At 43.2% G+C, this 22,794-nt stretch overlaps 3 protein-coding genes across 3 annotated transcripts in view; 2 read left to right on the top strand and 1 right to left on the bottom strand.

Annotated features, from left to right (window-relative positions):
* Positions 1–2,353: 2,353 nt before the first annotated feature.
* Positions 2,354–22,794, bottom strand: part of LOC135716953 (G-patch domain and KOW motifs-containing protein) — a 103,639-nt gene continuing 83,198 nt past the window's right edge. Inside the window, exons 3-4 of the mRNA XM_065239040.1 lie at positions 3,106–3,238; positions 2,354–3,026 (exon numbers count right to left, since the gene is read on the bottom strand). Of these exons, the coding sequence (XP_065095112.1) occupies positions 2,416–3,026; positions 3,106–3,238 (744 nt within the window). The 3' untranslated portion in view covers positions 2,354–2,415. The remainder of the gene's footprint in view (positions 3,027–3,105; positions 3,239–22,794) is intronic.
* Positions 3,367–4,759, top strand: LOC135715675 (uncharacterized). Its single transcript, XM_065238839.1, has 2 exons — positions 3,367–4,229; positions 4,291–4,759. Exons 1-2 carry the CDS (start codon positions 3,438–3,440, stop codon positions 4,717–4,719), a joined length of 1,221 nt encoding a protein of 406 aa, XP_065094911.1. The 5' UTR covers positions 3,367–3,437; the 3' UTR covers positions 4,720–4,759.
* LOC135715910 (uncharacterized) overlaps positions 6,817–22,794 on the top strand; it is a 58,880-nt gene continuing 42,902 nt past the window's right edge. Inside the window, exons 1-4 of the mRNA XM_065238865.1 lie at positions 6,817–7,642; positions 7,701–8,150; positions 13,063–13,410; positions 21,926–22,273. Coding sequence (XP_065094937.1) covers positions 6,854–7,642; positions 7,701–8,150; positions 13,063–13,410; positions 21,926–22,273 — 1,935 coding nt within the window. The 5' untranslated portion in view covers positions 6,817–6,853. The remainder of the gene's footprint in view (positions 7,643–7,700; positions 8,151–13,062; positions 13,411–21,925; positions 22,274–22,794) is intronic.

Below are 22,794 nucleotides of genomic sequence, written 5' to 3'. Positions count from 1 at the left end.
ACTCACAAATGTAAAGAGGCTTGGGTATTAATCCATGATCTTCTGCTCAGCAAGCAAAAACGCTTGCTCTAAAACCACCGCCCCATTTACATCATAACAAGCTACGACGGACGATATTTCAAGCCCGGGTAAAAATCTATTCACATAAATTGACGTCCTCGCAGTTAACAATGTTTTTCAAACCGGATCAAGTAAACGTCAAATTGTGATATACTTATTGGTTTTTTCCTTACCATTACGCCCGAGTTCCTTTCGTTACGATTCTCTACAATAACGGCCTGGTTTAGATCTTAATATTTTTTCCCAGAAATACTCAAGCATGTGTTTGAAAATCATACCCTACCTAAGTATGTGGCAAACAAAAGATTATACTGGAACGAACTCACCTGCTGAATGCAACTTGTCCGTAAACTTCACGTGGAATTCAAACCGCGAGAAATCGTTAATAAACTGGAAACTTTTCTGTTGGTCGGCTGCTTCCCGATGTGAAAGGGTTCTCAGAGCGAAATTGTCAGCAACGTCTTATTTTTCACAGATGAGATTGTCGGGATAGAAGAGGTCTCGGAAAAGTCCCGGCTTTACCTGATCCATAACGGTTGGTTCCGTAACGACCTAGATGGTACGCAGAATGTACAGCTTCTCGAAAACTAAAATGGGGATTGTTCTTCATTAAAAGCATTTCAGCACGGGGAATCACGACCGTTCGTCGGCACAGCCTACTTAATTCTTCTTTGTGAATTTAATCCCGGTTTTTTTTTCAAAAACTGTACGTGAGGCTAACCCATCTATAGCTAGTACATTTATTAATTTATGTGTTTGTCAAAATCAACAGGTTCAATGGAACTCCAATAGCGGTTTGCTTGTTCAAATCAGCATTGGGGCTACATTGAGTACCTGGCATATTTCGATTCTTGGGGCCTCCCTTAGCTCAGTCGGTAAAGGCGCAGCTACAAAGCAAGACCATGCTGGAGGTGGCTGGGTTCGATTCCCGGTTCGGTCTAGGAATTTTTCGGGTTGGAAAATTTCTCGACTTCCTTGGGCGTAGAAGTATGATTGGACTTGCCACACAATCATATCAATGCAAAAATGGTACAGGCATCGAAAGCTCTCAATTAATAACTGTGGAAGTGCATCTAGAACACTAAGTTGAGAGCACGCAATAAGCTAATATGCGATATGCAATAAGCTTGAAATGCGAAGAAGAAGAAGAAGATATTTCGATTCTTCGACCCAAAATCTATTAAATTCAGTACATTTGGTTGAAGGGCGCAAAAAAGACTAAATTTTTCCGATTAGTGTTATCCATTCAAGCCATGCACTTCACTGTTAGCTATTCTTTCTCATTGTACGTACACACTAATCCAGTCAGTAAGGTTTTACTGGGTTTTTGAATTGCGGAACTGTTCGGTAAAAGTTTAAAAACCTGTGGAAAATTAAAAAATGCGAAAATTTACGGCGAATTTGTACAGACTTAGTTCTGTTAACTCCATTTAATGATAGAAATTAATGGGACTATTGAGTGAATAGGTCTGCTTGGTGTGATTGATGAATTGAAACTAAATTTATTCGTTACTACATATTATCATGGCATACTACAGCTTGTAGCTAATTCATCGGTTACTTTTCCATCGTCCCCCCTTAACCGAGAATTCTACCAATCCCTATTGTTCGTCGTCCAGCTTCAAGTTTAGGGACCGGCACCGCCTTTGTTAGAAGATCTGCTGTTTGAAGATGACTGCCAACGTGCTCCAAATTGATAATCTTCTCTTCCAATTTCTCACGAACAAAGTGATGTCGAATATCGATATGCTTCCTGCGTGGTGAATATTCGACATCTCTTTCAGCAAGGTGAATCGCACTTCGGTTGGCGCAAAAGATGGCTATCGTTCCGTCTTGCCCTGATAGTTCCTGCCGTAGTCCTCTCCACCAGATGGCTTCTTGTGCTGCCGTTAAATTTTTTTTTAAAAAGTTAAAAAATACTGACTAATCTAAGTGTGTACACTCTCAAATGATCTTAATGTTTCATCATAACTAATAAAGCGATACGTATGTTATTGCTTCCGCATAGGTAATAATTCAATCGAATATATAAACAGACTCACCATCAACGCTTGATCGCACATTCGTGCAGCAAACTTGCAGTACTGCTCACTCCCGGTTGCATCGTTGCAATTCTACAAACTTGGACACCGACCAAACATTTTAAATGATTTTTAATTAACTCGTGCCATTCCCACACATCGCAGCCATCCATCTCTGCTGTTATATCCCTTGTCCTATGTCATTTGGTACTCACCTATTTACCGACTTACTCAATCGTCAAGGGAAATTTCGGATCATTCCATCAGCTTCATTTGCTTATTCTGAGCATCGGATTCAATTTATTACACTATTCACTAAGCCACCCCACCACATCTACCGCCGACTTCGCGATCGGCTGCGTTGTTTCTTGCTTTTCTTCGTCTTCTTCTTGTGGTGTCGATCGTCCTCGTCGGACGAGTGAACCCGCTCCCGCGAATGATCCCGCCGCTGTTTGTATTTGTGGGATTTCTTTTTCGTTCCGGAGGACGTCCTCGCGTACGATGACGACGAGGAGGTTTTCTGACGATGCTGTTGCTGCTGCCGACCGCGATCGCGTTCATCAGATTCGTTTGAATCCGAGTCGTCATCGCTACTGCTGGTAGCACCACGGCGTCGATCGTGCCGACGATCTTCCCGTGACCGACTTCGTCGCTCGCGGGGACGACGATGGCGATGTTCCTCCTCCAGACGATCCTCACGATCTCTGCGCTTGTGTTCCTCGACGCGTGTAACCGGAGAGCGCTCCCGACGATCGCGCTGTTGAGCGTAATCGTGATTCGATCGCGAAGATTGCGGTTTCGACGACGAGGTAGGCCGAGCTGCCGGAGGTGAATCGGACGGTTCTCGTTTGATGGTCTTACGGACGTCTGGTTTTTCCTCTTTGATTGCCACCGCAGTACCACCGCTGGTGGTGCGATTTTTGAACTCCTCGTATTTGGCATTATCTGTAGGGTTGTAGAAAGCGGCATTAGACATTTTAAATTTGCCTGGCAACTTATCGCTCCAGAAAGAGGTAAAACTTACTCAAAACTTTCGAGTATTTCTTATACTCAGCGTTCGACACCAACTGGAGAAGGTACTCATTGAGGGACTCCTGATTGCCGCCGATTGAGAAGCGAACCACGACACGTGCATTTTCCTCGTCCAAGCTTTCGACCTGAAAGAGAAAGAGAATTATAATTTAGAAAAAAACAGTTAGTAAACACCGACATGCCATGGAAGAACCCCCCGATTGAAAATGACACACTTGCAATGCGACCGCAGAGATAGCCATAATCTTATCGCAAACGAAGCGTACGTTTATCGGACTACTTAGTGGCTCAGTCTACCAACGCCCATCCAACTGACGCGACGTTATGACTACCGAGTCAAAAGTACCCCGATACGTGCAGGATGGCATCAAGAAGGCCGCTAGTAGTCTTCAGTTCAGTAGCAATTTCACCGTGGACTACGACTTCCGCACCGGTAGCTACAGTTCCGGATGTGTTTCCGTAGTCTACCAGATCACCCTGCGGGAGGAACCCCGCGAGGTGCCGCTCCTTTGTAAGGTTCCACCGCCGGACGCAGACGAAGCGCTGTTGGCGCTGTTCGAGCGGGAGGTGTTCGCCTACCAACGCCTACTCCCCACGTTTGTCCAGTTTCAGCAGGAGCATGACATACTGCCAGGGACGGAGGAGTTTATCTACGCACCGGCTTGTCACTATGGCTACTTTGATGCGAAGCGACGCGAAGGTTTGCTCATTTTGGAAGATGTTGGAAGGCGAATGTTCGGCAATAAGAAAAAGTACGAACCGATCGATTACGATCACGGGCGGTTGGCCATGATCCAGCTAGGCAGGTTTCACGCGGTGTCGATGGCCCTGAAGGAACAACACCCGGAACTGTTTGAAGTTTTCCAACAACTGGACGATGCAGCAAAGAATCGAGTTATGTCGATGGATGGGTTCAAGGAGACGATGGAACTGTCGTTCGACCAGGCGATCGACACGTTGAGTGTTCATGAGGTGTCCAAGAAGGATAAGCTGAATAGGCTGAAGTTGAGCTTTGTGGAGGAGCTGAACATGGTGGCGGATAGTGAGCTGACGGAACCGTTCTGCGTGGTGTGCCACGGGGACTACAGTTCGAGTAATGTGATGTATAGATATAATGTAAGTTTTTTACGGTGGGAATTGAGTGGGAAAAGGTTATTGAAATCTGTTTCGATTGTAGGGTGGTTTCCCGAACCGACTGGTCATGCTCGACTGGCAGCTGGCCAAGTATGGATCACCCGCGCTGGATTTTTTGCACTTTATGTTCCTGAGCACGGACGAGTCGTTTCGACGTAATCACTACGACAATATGCTTCAAACGTATCACAACGCCCTGATGGATCACCTGGAGCGTCTGGGAGGGGAGAATGCTACGGAGCGGTTTCCTCTGACTAGCTTGATGAGATTGATCAAGACTCAGGCGAAATATGCGATAACGCTGGCAGTGCTGCATATTCCCATGACAATTTTCAAGGCCACCGAAGAAGCTGGTCAGGAAGAAGGGAACGACAAGGAGAATGGTAATAGGACTAGCGAAACCACTGACGTCAAGTACCATGCCCGAATGAACGGGTTTCTTAAGGATGTGTTTAGGTTAGGTTATTTGTAATAAGTTTGGATTTGTAAACAGCAGAGGCAAGAATTAGAAGTGTTATCGTTTAGGGCCTTTTTGACATTTTAAAGGCTATTTTTGCTCTTTTTGGCGTTCTAAAAACTCTTTTGTTACTTTTTAAAGTTTTTTAGCGTTTAAGGACAAGATTGATAGCGTCCACAAATGGTTGATTTTACAAGACAAATTAGCCATGACAACAGCCCACTATGGCTTATATCAACCTTATGCCTTATGTAAATTGTTGAAATTTATAGGTTAAGGTAATTTTGGTAAGCTTCATTTTTGATAATAAAATTCGCTTGAATTGAGTATTTTCACTTGTAGGATGGCTCTAGAACTCCCAGAAAGTATAAGCACAGCTTATTATTGGAATAAAACAAAGTTATGTTAATGAACACAAATTTTAAATTTCTTATGTATGTTCTCTATAGCATTCGCTTTCAATTGGATGGCAATAATCCACATTTCTTTTAATCGTATGTCCATGAGCTTCAGCACAGATTCCTTGGCGATGCTTTAGGCCACTTTTGTTCAGTTTTTTCTTCTTCAAATTCTTCGATTGAAATCGCTGCCTTAAAGTGTTTCCGTAGATATCCATTGAAAAAGGGTCCAAAAAGTTTCGATTGATCGGGCCTCCGGACATTTCGGATGATTCATCAATTTTGCACTTTGTTTACTTTGTACCAAGCTACCGTGTCGTTCGAGTAGTGCATTGACATCAAATCGGACCAAAATAGAACTGCGTTATCATGTTGACGGATCATGGGCCGCAGACGCCGATTCAAGCACTCCCGAACGTAAATTTCACTGCTCAATATTAACTGCAAATGTCTACCTTGTTCGACTCTTATTCCGCTTCGATCCTTGTTTGGACCCTACGCGAGGTAATCCAGCTTGGATATCGATTTGGAAAATTCCTCTTCGATCCTTCAGATTTTTATAGTAAGCTGCTTGGAAGTCGATTTGGAGAAACATTTTACTGCCTAAACACAAAAGAAGAGGGCAATCTCTTGATCCTCCTTCTGATGAAATTTATTTGAGCAATCAATTTGATATTCTCTCGGATCATCCAGGCAAAATTTCACTTAACTTTCCCGGCTTAATTCCAAGAAGGGAAAGGTCCCCCCTATTGTGATGACCACTTCCGATTTCCATGCTCTTCGCACGGAACTTTTGAACTTGGTTAAATTCACGTTTTCACTTCAAATTGGCCGTCGGGGTGAATGCCGTGTATTGGCTGAAACCTTGGACGGATTCCAACGTCTTCTCTAGTATCTAACTGAGAAGCAGCATACTTACGACACCAACCCTGAACGTCTGTTCAAGGTTATCTTGAAAGGTCTGCCCAGTGGTGAATCCCTGGATCAGATCAAAGATGAATTGACATAATTATTTGGAGTTGAACCAATCCAAGTAATCAAAATGAAAATGAAATCCCGTCCTGGCGGTTCACGCAACGGGATTTCTATTGATTTTTATTTAGTTCACTTCAAGTCTAATGAACTAAACAACCTTAAGGCCTGAGAAAAGCTAGCCATATTCTCCATGTCCGAGTGAAGTGGGAACACTTCAGGAAGACAGGAGGAAATTTCCAAAACCTTACCCAGTGCCATAAGTGTCAGGGATGGGGTCACGGAATAAAAAAAAATGCTACATGCCAGTTAAATGTATGAATTGTAGAAATTCCTCTCACGCAAAGGACGACTGTCTTGTGACGGAAGATCCTAAGAAATTTAAATGTTCAATTCAGTTTGCATACACAGGTTGAGCAAAGTAAATAAAACAGTATTCCCGGTTCTCCCGGTTGAGTTACCACCCTGATTTCCGATTAATTGATAAACAATTAACATTTGAAATTAGGTATGCACCAACACATGTTATCCGCAGTGCCATATCCCTACAATAAATAATAGCTTGACACCGTACCCAGCCCTGCTAGCAGCAATTATCTACAGAAACTGGTCATAAATGTTCCAGCTTCCATCAAACCGACGATACCTACACGTGAGTGCAAGAAGGGAAACACTTGTTGCGTCGTGCTTGCAGTTGCACAATGATAGCTCGCGAAACGGAATTTGCCAGACCGAGGCTAGTTCTCTGCTGACCGACGCAAAGACGAGGCGTCTTACTCATGGAAACGGTTCCTCAATTCATTCTGGATGCAGTCCGCAAAGCTGCCGAAAAGTGCGGTTTCCACGGAGATGGTGTTCAAATCCGAATTGAACCGTGCAACTCGCAAGATGGATTCATAGGGCAGCTGCTTAGGGCGGTTGTGAAACAAGAAGGATCGATGGAGAAGAGCTTCATTTGTAAGATTCCTCCACTTTGTCCTGCCAGGAGGGAACAGTTCGACGCCTCACCCATGTTCGAACGGGAGCCGTGGTTCTACGGGACGATCCTGCCCGAGTTTGAAAAGTACCAACGAAAGAAGGGGATCGCCGAGGGAGATGGCTTTGCGGCCTTCGCGGTATCGTACGTAGCGTACTACGATTCCATGGATCAAGGGACGGTTTTAGTCATGGAAGATTTGGCACCACGCGGTTTCCGAATGTATGATAAGCTGTTACCGTTGGACTATGAACACGTGAAACTGGCTATGGTTCAACTGGGGAGACTTCACGCGATTTCTTTTGCCATGAAGCGCGATCAGCCGGAATTATACGAATCGCTCGAAGTTTCCAATGCGATCATTCCGCTGTTTAAGAAAAACGGATACTGTCAGTATCTAATAAGCGAATCGTTGAAACTGGCGCTGGAGATTCCAGATCTGAACGAGGCTGAGCTAAAAATGCTACACCGATTGAAGGATAACGTGGTTCACGAGTTGGAGAGGTGCTTGGATGTTGGAAAGGCTGAACCGTATAATGCAATCGTTCACGGCGACTGTTGGATCAATAATTTTATGTACAGATACGGGGAGGTAGGAGTTGTTCTAGGCTTTGTGATTTCATTTGTCCTCTAATGTTCGACTTCTTCAGGACAACCGTCATCCGTCGGAGCTGATCCTCATCGATTGGCAACTAGGTTGCCGTGCTGCACCTGCCGTGGATCTGGTCTATCTGTTCTTTCTTTGTACGGATGCCGCGTTCCGGAAGCTACACTACGAAGAAATGCAGCAAATCTACCATCGGGCGATGGGTGATTTGCTCCGGAAGTTGGGAGGAAATCCGGAGGAAGACTACCCCTACGAAGTGCTACAGAATCAAATGAAGCAGGTCGGTCGGTATGGAGTGCTGATGGGATCCTTCCTGGTGCCATCGATGTGCATCGCCCGTGAAGATATGCCAAATTTGGACGAATCGGCCGCCCGTCAGATGGCCCATGAAGAGTACGAATTGCCCTACAAGCTGGACGAAAAATCACAACCCGTCTACCAGGAACGGATGCTCGGGGTTATCCGGGATGCAGTGCGATACGGATACTTCGAATCATTTTAAATTGGCAAAAACAATGGAGGCTTCAACTTAAAATAATAACGTTTATTCGCCGCCGTCATTTCCCACGTAACAATTTTGGTTTTATAAGGGTTTTATGTATAGTGAAGTTTTGATTTTATCACAACCGAATTATATTTTTTTCGCGTGATTTACTTGAAACGGTATAACCCATTGAATTTAACATTGTAATATCTGTCATTCTATGCAGAAAGCATGATTCAACGCCAAATTTGTTTCTAGAACATGTAATGTATTGGTTAATTATTCATAATTCAAAACTTAACAAAATAATTGCTGAAGTAATTTTCTCATATTGCTGTTTAAAAAAAATAGCACTGCAAGTGAAAGCCTACTCGTTGCCTGCATTCTTATCTGTGTTCGTTGTGAGAGCCGCGGCCGGGAAGATTTTCAAAAGATCCGCTAAAGCAATTCCAATAAATTATTCTTAAATCGAAAACAGCATATCAACAAGACTGGCAACTTTGCTAGCATTTTGATGAATGAGCAAATACACAAACCTTACTTTTGAGGTTGTCATCTTTGCTATCAAGTTCGATTGGAGCGATTGGATTTAGCTATAAATAGTGAGAATTTGTCTGTCTTTTCTTAATTTGTATAAGAAAGCTTTGTAGTTGTTAGTCTTCTGTACATGTTGTCTTCGTTTAAAGATAGCACACGGAATACTTTTTGCCTAAATTCGGGTAAAATATTTTTTGCAAACACTCAGATATGAGAATACCATGCGCTTTATCTTTAGTGAGCAACTTTAAATAGCAGTGCAATTCAGAATTGAATGCTGATAAACCAATAAATGAAATAATAAACAGGCCGCAGAATGGCTTTGATAATTTGGGTGTGTGTGTCTTTATTATCGAGATTTTCAACCGGAAGCTGGGTCTTCTCCCACCTTTGATAGTAGGAAATGCTCAAATGTCGAAGATGACGACGCAAAGTGGGACATGGTCATTTGCGACGAAACTATTCAGTGTAGCATTTTGATGTCTTCTAAAATGTTTCTTCATTTTTTGAGAACTTTATTTGAGAGGTGAAAAATTTTACTTAAGGGGAGTATACACTGAAATAAGAACTTTTTTATCTCTTTAAACTTTTTTATGTTTTGTTAAAATTGATGAACATCTATGGAAACATTGTAGACGAAGTTATTTTAACAAACTTTGTCCTGGACGACAATTTTCTATATCTTAAGTGGACGAAGTTGTAGGGTGAAAATGGAGTACAAACGGTAGTACTCCATAAAAATTGTTTTTTTTTTATCATAACTTTTTGACGTAGGACTACGTCTGTGATTTCTATATGGGGGTACACTTTGTGAAAATCAATAATGGAACATGTAACAAAATTATGAAAGATTTTGAACGTTAATAGCTCAGCTGCCCCTGGACCAATTTCAATAATTTTATCACCTATCAATCAGAAGTATGTCTATGCTTTCGACTGTTAACAAAAAAAACTATTGAAAATTGGTAAATGTCAAGCATTGTCCAATGTACGAATAAAAAGAGATAATTTTATCACTGTTTTCATGAAATAAACGATCTTCCCAAACCCAATCGTCATAATTGAGTACCACTTGGTTGTAGATCATACTCCTTTAACCTGTAAAGAAATAAAAAAGCGCTGCTGTCCAGCCCCAACTCATTTTCGCTTCGGACGGCGTGGTGAACAGGTAGCAGAAGCAGCAATAACAGCAATAGCAACAGAATGAAGGTGGTGGCAGGTTAGGTAGTTCACTCTTCTACCTAACAAGCAACAATGACTGGTCGTGGCATAGGAGGAAATGGTCTTGGTAAAGGAGGCGCCAAGCGTCATCGCAAGGTTCTTCCTGATAACATCCAAGCCCGCCATCCGTCGTCTGGCTCGCCGTGGCGGTGTCAAACGTATCTCTGGTCTGATCATCTGATGATCTCAACGACTCACATAACCAACAAAGCAACTACCCCTGCGTGGAAGTAGAACCATCGTGACTATGAGCAAAAGAATCCAGCAAAACGGTAGCACCCAAGCTTCTAATCCTGAAGCAACCGGGCCGAGACTCTTCTGAGTGCCCATTCTCCACTGTGTCCTTTCAACCCATCGCAGCCACCCAGTCAACCCGTGTCCAGTAACAGTCGCACCGAGAATCTTCCGAGTGCCCATTCAGGTTGAGGTTTCCCTCGCTGCGGCTTTCCAACCTGTCGCAGACACCAACCCCTGTCCAGCTGCAGACGGGCCGAGACTCTTGCGAGTGCCCATTCATTGAACCGAAGAATATGGGATTGTCCGGTCCGATTTGCTGATCCAGCTGTCTACACGTCATCATCATCTTCCAGAGGCTTTAAGCCTGTACTACCATCGTCCTTTTTAAGGGCCACCAATATTTTCCAAAAGAGTTAAATTTTTGAACATGTCCCAACTAAAATTCATATCAAAAGGTTCTTTTCAGGGCCATACCAGTCATACTAAAAAGTATTAACAGAGAGAAGCCCGCTCAAATTCCTATTCCTACACAAAACACAAGCTCCTGCTGCAGTTAAAAATAACATTTATTATATAAGGCCACGTAGTCCTACGTCACCATTTCGTACAACCCGATAGGGCTGTCCCTTGTATTCAAAGTATTTTTAAGTTACTTCATACGTGAAGTTAGCGATTCTCAGAGTTGGTTGGAAATGTTAACGTGAAGCTTTAGTGTGATAATTTATTTGCTAGAGAATGATCTTTAGAAGAGGGTAGGTGGATAGTTCCGTTAGAGTACGGCAGTGTGAAAATTGAATAGAAGTTGAAAATGAGCGAAGGGCCATTAATGCAACAGTACAAAGTCAAACGCACACCTTTTTGCCTAACCCGTACGATGTACGCGGAGATTTGAAATACATCTTACGGGTTAGGCAAAATCATCCTTATTTATATTTTTAACACTATCGGGCTACAATATGTATCTAATATTTTTCAAATCCAAAACCTAGTCAACCGCCTCCAGATAGGCTGCTGTCTAAGACTCCAAAAGTATGAACGGATCTTCCTGCGAACCATATGGTGACCACTCGGAGCCAATGACCAGCTAATATATCAAAAATCACAATTTTACTACATTACATATAGTATCAGAACAAATCAAGACCTACTTTGAACAAATATACACAGCAATCAATTTGACAGATGTTCTGAATTTTTAGAATGAGAGCACAGAAGGAATATTCGGTAGTTCCCAGAACGAATTTTAGTATTGGTAACCTTTCATAACTCTGAAATCTCTAAGACCTCTAAGAACTTCCACCTTATCACATCCCTGAATACTCCCGAAGATCTCAGAACCTCTCTGAAGTTCACTGAACCAAACAGTTGTTCGCCAAATGTCTCAGAAGATCTTCAAGTTTCGCAGCTTCTTCTTTTCATTAGGATCCTGATTATTTAGAAATTTCTCTGAGACGTTCAGAGAATTTCATAACAGTTCAGAGAGCTTCGTGGAAATTTAGTGCACTCCAGGGAAGTCTAGCAAATCTTAGATTTTTTTTTTTTTTGTTAATTACTTTATTTGTACAGGCTCATTCGAATAAACTTTACAGAGCCAACAAATCTTAGATAAATTTCCTAAATTTGAAAGAAGGTCCGTGGACTTCAGAAAAACTCAGTGAAATTTAGAGAAACGGATGAAACTTAATTATAGTTTCTTTCTTTTTCTTATTCGCATTTCAAGCTTATTGCTTATCGCATATTAGCTTATAGCGTGCTTTCAACTTAGTGTTCTAGATGCCATTCCATAAATATGAATTGAGAGGTTTCGATGCCTGTACCATTTTTGCATTTGTATAATTGTATGGCAAGTACAATCATACTCTATGCTCAAGGAAGTCGAGGAATTTTCCAAACCGACAATTTGAAAAACCATCTGGCATCTCTGCTGATCGGATTCAGTAGTTCTTCGTGAGTTGCTGTGGGCCATCTATGCCAAGCGCGTCATCCTCGTTCCAAACAACATACAGCTCGCCAGCCTTATCTATGTTGAACCCCAATAGCTCAGCATTACTTAACCATCACGATAAAACGGCCCTTTTCAGGACCACCATAAATTATTGTTGTTTAAGAGTTAATTTTCATTGAACGTTCGCTCACCTTGCTGCCAGCCACATCACCCCCAAAGCTCTTTGGTAATGTACCAAGCAACCAAACGTTTATGGTCAAATGCGTAACAGTATTGAAGTGGTACTACATAAAAATTCTCGCTAGAAAAAAACAAAATCAAATCTCGAATTTATATGATTGATCGCGAATATCTCGCAATAGGGAAATTTAAGCAAGAAATTCCTCCAATCAGTTTTCGCTTTTTTTGATTATGCGTAATTTTGTCATCAGTAAACGAGGCATTTCCGTGATGGGAAAAAGTATACCTAAGAATATAGCTGTGACGTTGTTTTATAGTTTATATAATGAAATCATTTTTTTTTTCTTAAGGGAGGAAGTACAATTAGATTTTTTTTTTCGAAAAAAAATTTGTTGGCTTAATTTACTCTATATGTATCTGGGAATGAGCCTTTAAAAGCATAAAGCCGTCCGGAACTTGTAACGTTTGTGTTGTGCACACAACGAACAGCAGCTTAAGCGCCACTCTCTGACTAGAGAGACTGCTGACGCGTTTTCCGGTCCGGCTATGAGACTCGGTCTGAGGGCGAGTTTAAGTGGCTCAAACACTACGGTTTCCCTAGCTTACCCAAACGGGAAACAAAATATGCGGAAAGGAAGGAACAAACTCTTAATATTACCGTAGTTAGGATGAAGCTTCACAATCCACTAGGCGAAGAAGCATTTGTATTTTCAGGGAACTTCTCATAGTTAAAACAATATTTACATTGGTCTGGGGAAGGTTCCTAAATTTGAGCTCAAATTATCTATTCTAAACTTACAGTTTCGAGGCTATTGTCTTCTGCCCTTACTACAGCACTGTGGACGCCGTTCCGATGAACAAATAATGCTGCGACGTTGCTCGATGCGTAGTGATCACGATGCGACAAAGGCGGTGTTCTACGACGAGGAAAAGTTGCAGAGCGATCGCTTGGTGGGAGTCGGCGAATGTGACGTAGCAGTGTCGAAAAACGAGAGGCCGACGCTCAACCACACTTGGCTTAGTGGGAGTCAGCAAGATTCCGATTCGATCAATGGGTCGACTTGCGCTCGATTTCCAATAACGTTCACGAGCGGTCGATTCACTCGACGGATGAGTGGCAGTGACGGAAAGCGTGGATCACTGGGTGGGGTTATCTGATGAACTAGGGCTCGACAAATCGTTCACCCTCTGGGGTCACGAACGGATGGAAACCACCGGATATCTCACGATCCACGGTAATCACGTGATAACTTCCTATGCACTCGTCGAGGATTCGTAGAATATATAAAAAAAAACCCTTCGTTGAAGGGAAAACTACCCCGCAACGAAATTAATCTCTGCAATTCTCATACACCACGCGATAACACATACCTGCGTTTTTTTCTTCTCACAATTAATTGTCGGATTTCGACGGTTTATAATGAGTAATGAACTAGAAAAGACTACAATAACTATTAATTTAAGTATTTCACTTGTAATCTAATATCTCTGCTCACCTCACTTTTCAAATAAATTGGTACAGTTCAACTGGTATTAAGCAATAGACACGTCTGATTAGAATGCGTAGCTTCACGAAAGTGATTGTGTGGCTAATTGAAAACGCCTGATCAAGGTCCAGGCTAATTGCGTCGCAGAAAATTCAATATACATTTGTTGGCGGAACAATTGCTCAAACGCCGTGATGATCTGGAAAAGCCCGATCAAGAGGTTTTTCCATCGCATTCCCGCCTACAGTACAAGCCGCGCTATTATTTGAGATCCATATCTCTGAGTGTGAGCCATCTCACTACGCTGGCACTCATACTCCAAACATCCGGTTTGCTACCTGGGTCTGCGTAAGTGAGAGAATTCTAATTGAGTGGAGCCATAAAAAACAATCGTTACACGCACGTCGCACTTTATCTAGTGGTTGAAAGATGGCGCCGCCACATGCTGTCAGATGGAGTTACAACAGTGTAGTCCACAGGGACTGTTACATTCGCCCATACTAAAAAATAATAAAAATTTTGAAATAATAATTTCAAAATTTTTATTAACTATTTTCTACAAAAAAAAAACAAATTATTTGGTACCGAATATTTTTTTACAACGAACCGAATTCATTTGATTTGGTTTTCAAACAACTTTGATCTCTTGAATTTACTGTTGGAATTAAATAAAAGGTTAACTATGTTGATCCTTTTCTGCTTATTACCAATTCTTACTCTGCCAACTGAACAATCCATTTATCTGATTCATTCCTTATATAAAATGACCGATGACTTCAGACATATCTGAAAAACTGCCAAATTGTCAACCGACTAACTCCTGTAATTTCAGGAAAACATTTTTCTCTTGCACTAATTGATCCGAATAACTCCAATTTACCAATTGGAAAACAAATCCTAATTTACGCTAACCGAAAAACATTCACGCCCTATTTTCAATCTAAAGTCAACATAGTCACCCTATTGTCATACGTTACGCTATTTCATGAAAAAAAAAAAACAAAATGATGTGAGAGCCGAGAAGTGCTGTTAATAACTGTCAACGCTTGGTCATGAAAACAAAGAAAACTGAAAAATAAGTTGGTAAGTATTTATCCTGAATTAAATTTTCTTATTTATTTTAGCAAACTGGCTGAATTTTATGGAATCAACAAGGAATTCAATGAAAATAAGGTTTACGGAAAAAAGGAACTATATGGAGAAACTGCAATTTGATAAAATAACAAATGGAAAACATTGATCTACAAATGATCGCAGTGGGATAATCTGGTTGACTCTCTTTGTAAAGAGCCCCATTATCCAGCGAAGAGCTTTTAAACTGGTGTGGTTTAGGCCTGCGGGTTCAAGGTCGTTCAAGGTCTCTTTCTGATCGAGCAGAGTATAGACCAACGACAAAGGGTTGCTGTTGTTTTTGAGGCCGATTTTGTCAACAACGTGAGGGAACACAAGGACTTCTCGAACGTTGGACTTGTTGCCGTAGCACCTTCAAGAGTGTTTTATTTTAGGCAGTGGTGTCTTCTTTGTTTATGTGCATCAGGCAGATGCACCGTCATAGCTGTGGTTCTGTGGGTCTACGATTTGTTTCGCATAGAGCTCAATATCAGTATCAACTGACAAGGGTCACCGAATGAGGAAACCAAAGGACATCTCAAGTCGTGACGAAGCCGTGCACCACGAAGTGTGTGTTTTTTTTGTGTTTAGCAATCTAGTAGTGTATGCACTTTCCGGCGAAGTGCAGTCATAGCTAAAGTTTTGTTTGATCACTGATACGGGGAGAGAACAGTGATCCCATTTTCAGTCTAGGCTTTCTTAAGGAAAGACCCATGGAAAGTGCCTGCGATTCTATGTCCGTTCTCATCCTCCAAGACATAGGTATTGGTTCCTAAGGCAGTACGAACTTTTGCTTGGCTGTATTTTGTTCCAAACTTTCCTACAAAATACTTGGACTTGTCAGATAGATGTACATCACGTTTGTAAACATTGTCGCCGGGCATAAAGGTGTGTTTGGCATTGGATCGCAAGTTATACGGTCGTGAATAGCGTTGATAAGCTGTATGTAAATTTTGTCGAACTAGGTCGTACAGTTTCCGAGTTTCTTCGCTCCGATGTGGTGGATCGTAATCGGGTTCGGAACCCAGATCCCGAAGGTGATCGTATTCAGTCCCAGTGCTGATCATGTTCCGACCGAAATTTATGAAATACGGAGTGAAATTAGTGCTCTCGTGAACACTGGTTCGAATCGCTGCTGCAATTTTTTGCACTGACTCATCCCCATTGCGGTGATCCGTTTGTTTATTTAACGAACAGCGTATAGCGGTCACAATAACGCGATTGACTCGCTCGGCAGGATTCGGACTCGGGTGGTACACCGCAAGATTCCACTGAGTCACACCGTAGTGGGCCAATAGGTTTTTGAACATGCTGCTTTGGAAAACCTTGGCATTATCTGTAATGCACACAGATGGGGCTCCGAATAAGGTGAAGACTAGGTTTTCCATCACAGTGCAGACTCCAGGAGCGGTGGCGGATTTCATACACTGTACTAACACGAACTTCGAGAAGAAGTCGCAGATGACAAGTATCCAAATATTACCCTTCCGGGACTTGGGGTATGGTCCAAGAAAGTCTATGGAGATCACCTCCCATGGTCGCCCGCATAGTTTAGGCTTCCCACAGGGGGGCCTAACATTTAAGTTCGGAACTTTAGATTCCTTGCAAACTTGGCAACCGCTACAGAAACGTTTTATTTCAGTAGCCATTCGTGGCCAGTAGTAGCGTTCTCGGATTTTTTCCAGCGTTTTTAGAAAACCTAGGTGAGCTAGGTTATGGGTTGCTTCAATGATTGGTTTCCTTTCACGCAACGGCATAACTTCTTTCCAGCGGAAAGCTGGGTCTTCAGCTAAGGTTGAATTTGTCACAAATTTGAAGACTCGTCCATCAACAATCTTGAAGTCACGGTATTGATCCGGTCGCAGCTCAATTTGTTGTTTAAGTCCATCGAGGTATGGATCTGGAAGGTCCTTTTCCAATAGATACAAACTACGACTCAAAGCGTCTGCCGAGATATTATCAGATCCTTTCTTATACTGCAATTCTACGTCATATTTGGAAAGCTTTAACGCCCATCGCGCTATCCGTGGACTTTTCGACTCGATACTCATAGTCTGTAAGAAGGTCAGACTCATTGCATCCGTCTGGACTATGAAGCGATGGCCTTCAACGAAGTGCCGGAAGTTTTCGATGCTCAATAACACCGCAAGACATTCTCGCTCCGTGGCACTATATCTTTTCTGCGTGCTCGACAACTTTTTCGAAAAATATGCAATGCACTTTCGTTCTCCGTTGAGAATTTGTACCAGGACAGCCCCAATAGCTAGGTCGGAGCTATCAGTCTCGATGATGAAGGCTTGCGAGAAATCCGGGTTGGCTAAGATCGGAGAAGACACCAAGGCCTCCTTCAACTTTTGAAATGCATCGTTGGCCTCTTTTGTCCATTCAAACTTTTTGCGTCCCTTCTTCAAAAGATCGGTAATTGGCACCGTGATCTCTGAATAATTCTTTATGAATTTCTGGTAAAATCCGGCGAGGCCGAGCAGCCGTCGTACGTCTTTCACGGTACGAGGTGCCAGGTAATCCAAGATAGGCTGAATTTTGGCGGCGTCCATGGACAATCCCTCTCCGGACAGCACGTAGCCGAGGTATCGGATACTGGTTTTGCAGAACTTGGATTTCTGGAGGTTGATAGTTAATCCTGCTCTGGCCAACCGTTCTCCGACAATTTTTATGAGGCGGAGGTGCTCTTCCAAAGTCTCTGAGGTAATTATAATATCGTCTAAGTAGACGTAGACGAAAGGTTCCAAGTCATGCCCAAGAACCTTGACCATTAGGCGAGACATGGTAGCCGGAGCGTTGGTCAGACCGAACGGCATGACTTTGAACCGATACAGGCCTTTATTGGTGCGGAAGGCCGTTTTATTTTTCGCATTTTCGTCAAGTTCGACCTGGTAGTACGACTCGGTTAAGTCGATGACGGAGAAGAAGCACGCTCGTTTGATTCGCTGGAGAATTAGGGTCATATTGGGAATCGGAAAATCGTCCTTTTTCGTCAATGAATTCAACCGACGGGAATCAAGACAAATTCTCCATTTCCCAGTTGGTTTCTTGATCGGCAGTAGGGGATTGATAAAGTCCGCTGAACCTTCGCATTCTTCGATGACATCGAGGCCTAATAACCGCTCCAATTCCGCGTCAATGACTGATTCTACTGCAGGGGACCATTTGTAAGCGGGTATACGCTTCGGGGTAGCACCACTCAGTAGCTCAATGGAGTGCTTCAACAGAGTCGTTCGGCCTAACTGACCTTCTTTCGTCATCGGAAAATGTTGAATGGCTAGAAACAATTCTGTTCGCTGATCCGGGGTTAACTGATGCTCGGTTTCAATCTCATTTGGGTACCTAATCGTCTTCGTCGGAATCTCCACCGTCGGCATTTCCAGGCTTTCGTCTTCTTCCTTAGGCTCCATGGTTGGGTTCGGATTTTCAGATGGAATCAAATGGAAACAAATATGAATTTCGTCGTCTCCGAAATAATTCTCTACGTAGTTGAGACTAATTCCTTGTTCAACTGACTTCGAGTCCGGTTCAATGTCGGAATCCTGATTTGGATCGGCCACTAACCGAAAATTGAAGGCTCTCAGAAAATCGATTCCTAAGATCAAGTTCTTGGAGATTTCCGGGACCACTAGCGTAGGGACTATTTTCGTGACATCTTTGTATCGATACGGGATATTCACATAGCCAAGACATGAATAAGACGTCTTATCGGCAGTTCGTATTCGCATATCGCATTTGTTGATCTTCAATCCAATACGTTCTATCAAGTGAGGGTTGCTGATAATCGACACGCTCGCTCCAGTGTCTGCAAGTCCTTCGACCTCGTTGTCGAGAATCGAAACGGTTAAATGAGGGCATCGGCGGAAGTACGTTTTAATCATGCAAGTATGGTTGAATGGAAAAAACGGGGATTGGGGAACCTGTTCATTCGATTGGGTAGGAGGTCGGTTCCCAAAGTTCTCCTCCATTAATCGTTTTTTGATTTAGGTTCTAAGGCCGGCCGGATGTCATGCTGCTGAGGACATCTAAACGCAGTGGTGTCAGGATGCCCGCACATGTGACAGAAAATGGCCTTTTTCTGGTCACATTCTCTCCATAAATGCCCCGATTTCCGACAATTCCAGCACAAAAGTCTTGGTCGGTCGGTTACTTCAGTTTTCCGCGTTGACGTATCTCTCGTGTTGCTTGATGACGTCCTACGGGTCGCTATAGCCGCTACTTCCAACTCATCGGTATCATTCTCAACGTAGATTGCATCCTGTTCATCCAAATCGATTTCGTTGACCACTGGAGGCTTTATTGAACCTCGAGGATTGTAAAGATTTCCTTCCAGAGCGTCAAATCGGTAACAAAGTTGAGCCAAATGTTCCAAGGATCCAATTTTTTCAAGTGCCAAACGCCGTTTATAGGACATTTTCATGTTTTCAATGACAATGTCAAATTTTTCCTCATCCGTGATTTTTTTAATCATCCTTTGTGACAGCGTTTCGATGTCCGTTAAGAATGCACTGAACAACTCATTCGGGCGTTGTTTACGGTTTCGTAGTTCTTCCTTGATAAATCGGTCCCTGTTGGGGTTATCGTATCGCATTTGTAGATAATACAATAATGTATCCCATGAGTTGAACTTTGGTTCGTACGCGGTATACCAAACAGCTGCATCCTCCTTGAAGAGGAGATGAGCATGGGTTCTCAACTCTTCCTTGGAAATTTGATATGATCGACATAGCAGTTCAATCTGACGGAGGAAGTCTATTACGGGTACCGGATTTGCGTCCCCGGCAAATTTCGGCCATTTCTCCAAGATGTTGCATGTTTGGTGAGGCAACCTCCCACGGGAAAATTGGGTCTGCATTCCAGGGTTCATTCGCGAAGAATTCACCGACGGACCAGGGGGGTAATTCCAACGACCAGTTGGCTCATTACGAGGGTCTCCACTAACTGCATCACCATAATGCGTAGAATCAGCCTGGGCTGCAAAATTTGGCCAAGCATTGTGTTGAGAGTTCCGGAATATTCCCGGCGTTTCTTCGTTAACTCTTTCTCTTCTATTTTCAGAAGGATTGACCTGTTCTCGATGTAGCTGCAAGGGCGGAGAAAGTCTAGACACGCCGGGAGGTGCATGTGTACCTGAATCTTCCGGTCTGGACATACGAGATACTTCCGGGTCATAAAGACCAATATCTGCAATTTCTCGTGCTAGGTTGTTGACTATTGTGTCTCGAACTATTGGTCGGGTTGGCTGGCTGCTAAGGAGCTGTCGAACATAGGTTTGCACATAAGTTTCGATCTCGGAAATGTGGACATATTCCATAGTATCCGGTTGATTTTGTGTTCTACTTTCAGATGAAACGTTTCTCGACTCTTGGAGGTTCAAATTCGCCTGACCTTGGATAGGCACACGAGGTACTCCTTCAGCTCTGCGATAATGGTCCGACCTTTCCTGCACCTTCGACGGTTGGTCTACATGAGCAAAAGACGAATGCACTGACGGTTGAGGTCGCTCTGGTCGAAGTGACGATCTGGGATCGGGTTGGGTAGACATCGGTTCGTGTGCTAGACCTTGATCGAAGGAAGGCAACATCGAGGTAGTAAACGGATTCAACGGATTCTCAACTCTCAGTCCAGTCACTGGTGTAGGATTTGGGACGTCTCGGAATGGCAACCGTGTGCCTTCCGCTGAAAATCTCCTACGCATGGCTTGCTCCAGTTCCTCTCGCAAGTTGTTCGGCGCTGGTAGCCGGCTGTCCATCGACTGGCGGGTCCTAGGCAATGGCGTATTCGATAACGCATCCTGCAACACCTGTTTTGCCCAAGTAAGGCGTTGTTCGTGGATGGGATCTGCATCGTCATCACCACCGACTGCACCCTCGCTGAATTGTTCCTGCTCTTGTTCTGACATCGGTGGCAAATTGGGTGGTGTGACTAGCGTCCTCTGTGCACCTGAAGTCCTATTCAGATCGGACGATTGCTGGAACGGAATCCCTGAAGGAGGGTTCACAAAGGGGATCGCGAACTCCAGCCTCGTCAAATCAAGCTGCAGGAAACGGGTTGCCAGTCGACATACGAAGTCGATCAGGCGTTGTCTCGTTTGTAGTTCCTTTGCGGTAACTGCTTGACATCTGCGAAGTCGTCGGTAATAATGCACCAGACGGGAGCGGCATCCTACCGTCCAGCCGGTTTGGAGTATCTCTTCCATCCGCTCCAATGCTGCCGAAACAATAAGGTACTCATCCCCAATTGTTCGCGAGGTGGCACACTCGTTACTTCCTTCTGCACGGAACCAATATCTCAAAACTCGACGATTATCGGCGTCTCTCCCGACAGGCAGATCTCGAAGAATCAGTTCGTATTGAACTTCTTCCTCATCTAGCGCATCAGCATTTATGTAGAAGTTTTCCATTTCACTTGTAAATTTAATCAAGTATATCAAAGTAAATCACTAATCACTATATAAACTATTTGAAACTGTAACAATTACTTAGCACTAAGGATTTCAATTCAATTCAAAATATCCGAAAAAAGAGACGAAAACAGCGGTTGACAGCAACAACTAAGAGCAAGATAATTCAAAATATTACTTATTCTAATTCAATAAATCCAACTGATGAAAAATAAAAATAAATGTTTTAAACCAAATCAAATGATCAATAGAAATTCTCAACAAATTCCAAATTCCGACAAATTTGCCCACTTTCGGGCCCCACGTTGGGCGCCAAATGTAACGTTTGTGTAGTGCACACAACGAACAGCAGCTTAAGCGCCACTCTCTGACTAGAGAGACTGCTGACGCGTTTTCCGGTCCGGCTATGAGACTCGGTCTGAGGGCGAGTTTAAGTGGCTCAAACACTACGGTTTCCCTAGCTTACCCAAACGGGAAACAAAATATGCGGAAAGGAAGGAACAAACTCTTAATATTACCGTAGTTAGGATGAAGCTTCACAATCCACTAGGCGAAGAAGCATTTGTATTTTCAGGGAACTTCTCATAGTTAAAACAATATTTACATTGGTCTGGGGAAGGTTCCTAAATTTGAGCTCAAATTATCTATTCTAAACTTACAGTTTCGAGGCTATTGTCTTCTGCCCTTACTACAGCACTGTGGACGCCGTTCCGATGAACAAATAATGCTGCGACGTTGCTCGATGCGTAGTGATCACGATGCGACAAAGGCGGTGTTCTACGACGAGGAAAAGTTGCAGAGCGATCGCTTGGTGGGAGTCGGCGAATGTGACGTAGCAGTGTCGAAAAACGAGAGGCCGACGCTCAACCACACTTGGCTTAGTGGGAGTCAGCAAGATTCCGATTCGATCAATGGGTCGACTTGCGCTCGATTTCCAATAACGTTCACGAGCGGTCGATTCACTCGACGGATGAGTGGCAGTGACGGAAAGCGTGGATCACTGGGTGGGGTTATCTGATGAACTAGGGCTCGACAACTCGTTCACCCTCTGGGGTCACGAACGGATGGAAACCACCGGATATCTCACGATCCACGGTAATCACGTGATAACTTCCTATGCACTCGTCGAGGATTCGTAGAATATATAAAAAAAAACCCTTCGTTGAAGGGAAAACTACCCCGCAACGAAATTAATCTCTGCAATTCTCATACACCACGCGATAACACATACCTGCGTTTTTTTCTTCTCACAATTAATTGTCGGATTTCGACGGTTTATAATGAGTAATGAACTAGAAAAGACTACAATAACTATTAATTTAAGTATTTCACTTGTAATCTAATATCTCTGCTCACCTCACTTTTCAAATAAATTGGTACAGTTCAACTGGTATTAAGCAATAGACACGTCTGATTAGAATGCGTAGCTTCACGAAAGTGATTGTGTGGCTAATTGAAAACGCCTGATCAAGGTCCAGGCTAATTGCGTCGCAGAAAATTCAATATACATTTGTTGGCGGAACAATTGCT

Source organism: Ochlerotatus camptorhynchus, unplaced genomic scaffold (assembly GCF_037179485.1).
Source record: "Ochlerotatus camptorhynchus isolate MF236.1 unplaced genomic scaffold, CSIRO-AGI_Acam_v1.1 ptg000046l, whole genome shotgun sequence".
NCBI classification, from domain to species: Eukaryota; Metazoa; Arthropoda; class Insecta; order Diptera; family Culicidae; genus Ochlerotatus; species Ochlerotatus camptorhynchus.
Note: the sequence above shows the minus strand (reverse complement) of the source record. Positions and strands in the feature narration are given on the sequence as shown.

Coding starts and splice junctions, on each gene's coding strand:
- LOC135715675 (XM_065238839.1), top strand. CDS start 3,438: ATGACTACCGAGTCAAAAGTACCCCGATACGTGCAGGATGGCATCAAG. Junction 4,230..4,290: donor ATGTGATGTATAGATATAAT/GTAAGTTTTTTA, acceptor TTTCGATTGTAG/GGTGGTTTCCCGAACCGACT.